This window comes from Corvus moneduloides, chromosome 2, assembly GCF_009650955.1.
Source record: "Corvus moneduloides isolate bCorMon1 chromosome 2, bCorMon1.pri, whole genome shotgun sequence".
Lineage (NCBI taxonomy): Eukaryota > Metazoa > Chordata > Aves > Passeriformes > Corvidae > Corvus > Corvus moneduloides.
Genome location: NC_045477.1, coordinates 90020409 through 90026408, shown reverse-complemented (window position 1 = coordinate 90026408; position 6000 = coordinate 90020409). Strand labels below are relative to the sequence as shown.

General features: G+C 36.5%; 1 protein-coding gene across 2 annotated transcripts in view; it reads right to left on the bottom strand.

Annotated features, from left to right (window-relative positions):
* Window positions 1-1141: 1141 nt before the first annotated feature.
* The window catches only part of GABRB3 (gamma-aminobutyric acid type A receptor subunit beta3), a 200639-nt gene continuing 195780 nt past the window's right edge, over window positions 1142-6000 (bottom strand). For both annotated transcript variants that reach the window (XM_032100294.1, XM_032100296.1), the window contains one exon: window positions 1142-5087. In XM_032100294.1, coding sequence (XP_031956185.1) covers window positions 4737-5087 — 351 coding nt within the window. In that variant the 3' untranslated portion in view covers window positions 1142-4736. The remainder of the gene's footprint in view (window positions 5088-6000) is intronic.

Here is a 6000-nt window from a genome sequence, read left to right as displayed (position 1 = left end):
TTCAAAACCAGTTCAGAGAAGCCTTGGGATTCCCACTGTTTTTAGTTCAGTTTTCAGCTGCTGCTGTACCTCTTCTAGCAGGTGGCACTTGTGACAGTTGTGACTATAAAACCAACATCTGTGGAAATAGTCTTGATGCTAACAGGACCGTAACTATTTGGGGAAAAGAACCCATAGTTTCTACTAGAACCTGAACTCCCTTGATATAATTAGTGCTTCTTAAGCAATTAAATAATATTTATTGCTACCCTATAGCATCTCCAAAATACACAAAGAAATGCATCTAGTTGCAAATATTCTCAATCACAAAACAAAGCTTGATATATGGTTAATCTTTCCTACTTTACAATGCAGGCTGGACTAGAAAAAGTAGATCACAGATGTTACTTACAATCTGGGAAGCATTGAAAAAAGTGAGCAGAAACATGCTGAAATAAGAGGGAGCCTTTCTGTTGATTTAAAAGGCCACTACAACTATGGTGCTGAATATTTTATCTACTTCTAAAAATTGTGACATATATCACTAGCTACTATGAGATTTAAGCAAGTGTATGACAGCTTGTTCCTGCTTTCAAAATTTTCAAGGAGTTTATTTTTTGGGGAAGGGGTTGTAGCACTAATGTCAAGGTGTCTTTAAAACCCCCTTTTGCAAAATTCTCTGTATCCTGACTGTTCTAAAATAACTTACTAATATTTAGCAATAAAAAGTTTAATGAACACAGTATTTGATTATTGAAACAAATAAATAAACACTGTCTTGTTTTGATATTTAAAAACTTTTGTGTCCTGGGAAGAAGCAAGCAAAAGAAGGCCTTTTTTATATAAAGCACAGAACAAACTTTTTGCTCTTAACTGGCAATGCCACAGCTTGAAGACAGATTGCTTTGCTATTAAGAATCTTGCTAAGTTAGTGGATGTAGTTTTTCCCTCTTCCTTGATCTACTATATAAAACACTAGGAAATACAGTTGTTTAATGCTTAAGAATCTCTTCTGCTATTTGTGAGTTGATTAAAAAATGATTTCACATTTGGTCTTTTTCTATAAAGTGTGTAAGACTAATCATTACATGATATTTAAGATTAAATTTAGCTGAAGAGTCATCGTGCTCCTTCCATCCCCAGAAAAAAAAAAGCACACCAATTAAGTTTTAAATCATTTTTAATAATTAATATTCATTCATCAATATTTTCAAAAAGCATCTCTTCATCATTCCATTTTACTATTCTTTTTTTTTTCCACTGCTGAAGTATACCAAAAATACATAGATGTGCCTTAAGCAAAAAGAACTGGGTTTTAGTTTATCATTACACTGGGATGAAATCAACTTAGAGTTAAACCATCATAATATTTCTACTGTTTATTGACCCTTTGGGCTATAACAGAAGATAGTTCCAGTTTTCCTTTTTTTAATGCCTTTTACAAACAAATTATGTGTAAATGTTTTTTATAGCAGTGTTGAGTTACAAAGGAGTTAATTAGCTATGAAATACATTACTCTGGTGTGATTTAATTGAAATCACCATTTTTAGTCTTAAAGCCATCTAAGGTTAAAATAATATACTGCAGCTAATGCACAGGGACAAAAGCCAGAAAATGGGAGGTCAAGGTAAACACTGTTCTTAACTCATGGTTGTATGTGTGTGGTTTTTTGTGTAAGAAGTCGTGCTGGGACTGTAGGAACGGAGTTGGCAAAAAAGGCACAAAAAATGTGTGTGTAAGATGAAGTGGTAACCTAAAGTGAGATTTTCCTGGCTTTTTTCAAGTCAAAGCAAGACTTGGATCTGTTCAAGGTTAAAGTTGTTTGTGACTAGACCAACGAATGTGAAATCTTGTGAAAAAGCTGAAACATGCAACTGCCTACTTTTTGCCATGACAGGCAAGATGGGGAGTACAGTTCCCTGAACGGGGCTGCAGTAACCTGCTGCCCTCCAGTTGCGCAAATGGTAAGAGAGGGAGAGAGTCCTCAGAGACTCAGTCTTCTTGCACGTGCAGGGCCCTGAAAAATCCACATTGCCTCTTTTCTCTGTACAGAGAGTAATTTTCTGCCTTGGAAATTGTACTGAAGAACTGATTTCAGAGGGATTTGGAATATATATTTCTATCACAACCAAAAAGACACTTCTAATTGAAGGTTTCTGCCTGACCACATGATTTCTAGGAGGTGGGACTTGAAGAAAACAGAGTGCGGTGATTAAATCAGGAGGGCAGGACCACTCTCAAATCCCACTTTTTAGGGTAGTTCTTTAGGGCACTTACAGGAAGACTTGCTTGGAGATCATTTCAGTAGGAAAATTTTTCTAAAGCAAACCCTACCATTTATAATTTTTATTAAAATCAGATGGGTTTTTTAATATTTTACTATTAAGATAACTTGGGAGAGATTTTCAACAATTCTATCTAATATGTACTTTGGGAGGGTGTTAATTGTTAGTTACTTTGATTATAAAGATGACAATGTGCTTTATAATCCCTTCACAGTTTGAAGAGCTATTAGGGAGCTCACAATATGTTGCACTTTACCAATGGGCCTTAATACCGAGGAGCTTTTAAACACCAAGTTTTTCTGCTCCAGCTACACGGGTTCCTCTGAGGCTCTTCATGTTGTGTGGCTGTCTGCAGATACAGTGCTTAAAAACTGCAGTTCCAGCCATTTTGCACCACTGCCAACAATGCAGCAGGACTGCGGCGCTGATCCTGCCCATGCCAGCAGCCGGGCTTCTGGTGAACGTTCCCAGCTGAGGATCGCACTGCAGCGATGCTGCAAGGCAACCGTGCGAGCCCATTCATGCCCAAGGAGCAGCCCCGAGGATGGAACTGAAACACATTTGCAACCCAGGCTCATCTATGCTGGAATTTCAGCAAAGTTTCACAGTTCAGCTGCAAATAGGGGTGGGAACAGTAATGGGCCATACACAGTAGCAACCCAAGAATCAGTGCTCTACTCACAGGCAAATCAAGTACTAGGGAGAACACGGGGCAGTCATTACAGAGCCAAGGCAGCCTTTTCTATTTCATTCATATTTGGTGGTTTTGCTAGATGAATATCCACACATATTTTCCCCCACAGAAGTCTCCAACTATCATCCAAAGCTCTCTATCTGTCAAAAAATCCCATCGATGTACAGAGGAATTTCACATGCAGAGAACTGTCAGGGTTCTGAATTCTGTTTTTTTTTAGATCTATTTATGCTACTGTATTTGTTGTTATTTGAGAATGTACATGATAGAAACACTGTTTACAAAAAATATATCTTCTTTTCTTTAGAAAGATTTAGTTCTGATAAATAACAAATTAAGTTTACAGATCTGAAATTGGCATACTTTGATGACTACAATCTACTAGACTCAAAAAAGTTGGAATCCCAGTGAGGGAATGAACTGGGATGAAAACCAAAATGGTCACATTTGCAGGAAGGGTATGTTAGAACACAGTTAATGCTGAAACAAAACATACTCTTGTGATCTGTGATGGCAGCACACTACCTTGGTAAGTGTAGGCATATATACTTTCAGTATATAAATAAAATACGAAAATGCTCCATTACTGAATCAAAGTATCAGAAGTGCTCTATTTGCTCAACTCTAGAGAATAAAAAGTTATAACATCACAGAAACAAAAATATGACATAACATGCGGTCACGATAGCAAGCATAGGGAAGAAAAATATTGAGAAAATATATGCATATTATGCAAATATATTTTACATTAACATACAATGTTATAAGAATATTAAATAATATGAATGCATGTTTAAAAAAGGCTACAGCTAGGTGATTTCATGTTGAAGTAACAAATAACCTGAGACATCTTCTATACTTTCACTGGAATAACAATCTTTAAATCTACAGCAGATGTAGAGCACATTGACAGTAGTTGAATTCTCAGCTAAATTATACTAAAAATGTGCTGTTCTCTTTCAAAATGACATGGCAGCTGGAACCAGTCCAAGGGAAGGAAAATGTGCTGTACATTTACAGTACTTACAAAAGATTCATTTCACTGTTGATGGACACTTAAAATGCTTGTTTGAAATGTTATGAACCTGTATGTGTCTCCAAAGACCTACAACACTCCCATGATCAGGTTGCTGACTGCACAAGAGAAAGCAAGAGACCATTGAAAACTATGCCCATTCAGGACTGGGAAAAGATGCATTATGACATTATAAGCCCAAGAAATTTTAGCAGAGAAAAATAAATTTGGCTTGATGAAATTGTAGTTGATGGATCTGCAATATAAATAACTTATTTTAAACTTACCAGTGTAACTCTACTGCTTTATGATTAGTGTGTATGGCAGCATTTACAAAGGATGTTACTAAATACTGACTTTATACATGATTACAGCTGTTTGAAAATTTCTATGACAATCAAAGTTTTGTAGTGATAATACACAACACTTACTTTCTCAAGGCTTGCTGCTTTGATGACACCTGCTTTTCAATTTAAAAGGTTCCTCTGAAGTGAATTCTATGTTAAAGTGTCCATAACCTCAGAATGAATGTGTTCATGTGTGTGTGCATACATATACTTTTGCTTTGCAGTATGTGCTTTAAAGTACACACAATTCTTTGCTACATGTATTCACACATACATGAGTATGGTCTACATAGTAAAAGTTCATATATATATTTTTTTATATATAAATATATATATAAATATATATATATAAACTCTGCAGGCAAGTAGTACTTCACTTGTTATAATTGAAGTCCTTTAAAAAAAACTCAGTCACTCAGTTAACATAGTATAGCCAGTAAATTAAGTTGAAAAGAGAAAATGTGAATGGAAACACCATTCTTGACCATCTGTCGATGGCATTCACATCTGTTAGATTGGGGATTTTTATTTTCAGTTGTGAAGACCTTCTTCGTAAATGGCCCCTCTTGCTATGGGGGCCTGTTCTTTCTGACGAACGCCTTCCAAGGCTTTCACGATGTGAGCTTTGTTTTCTGTACTGGATTCCTGAGTTGTCAAACGATATAGTTGAATTTCGGGCTTCCGTAACGCTGGTGGTGACCTCGTTGCTTGCCATCTCGTTGTGAATTTCAAGCGATGTTAGCAGGATGTTTCCATGGGTGTCCACCTAGGGGGCAAAAATAGAAACATAAATTCTTTCAAAAGACTTGACATCAATGAGCAGAATGTGGGTGTATGTAAATCTCCAAACCCATACATATCTAAAAAAAATAATGTATTAATTTTAAGCATGTGATAATCTTAGAAATGGCACTATTCAGCTGCCTAAAATTAGGCATGTACTTAAATACTTTCACAAACAGTGTTATCATCATACTACCAAACATCCAGTACAAAACTGTACTCAGCAAACTCTACCATTTTCTTCTCCCTCTAAACCAGCCACATTTTAAAGGGTGGTGTAGTTCAGTGAAACCTCTGCATCGCTGGCAATAGAGGGAGAGAGGGTAAGGGATGGGTCCTCTCTCTGCTACAGCAGAAAATTAAATTAAACTGGATTAGCTTTTTTATTTCCTATCTGAGATCTAAAACCAGGTAAAAAAAGTGCCTGTGAAGTCTGCTAAAATCACAAGAACAGTTCTGGTGTGCTGAACTCTGCATTTTATAATCCCAGAGCTTATTTACAACTTATCTCCTAAAGCTTTCCTTCCAAAGTCATTTGCACAGTTTTCCAATCATGGCAATACTTAACTGCAGGGATTTTCTGTCTGAGTGATGGATCTTGAAAACCAAGGAACTTAAGGCATAGACAAAAAGCTGCTGAACTGAGGAAATAGGTGGCACTCTTCCCTTCCACCTCCCTATTCCAGAGGCAGTGACCAGTGTTTAGCACAAACTATATTTATCATGCTAACAAAGTCAATACTTTTGTTGAGAGAAACTTGACAGTGATTTCTATGTAGATATTTTGGTTTAGGATTAATAATACTTTGCTAATTTAATAGCAACTGCAACTACAGCAAGGTCAAAGTTTGTGTTAACAGTAAACTGTACTCAGTCAAGGACTGGGCATCACCCTG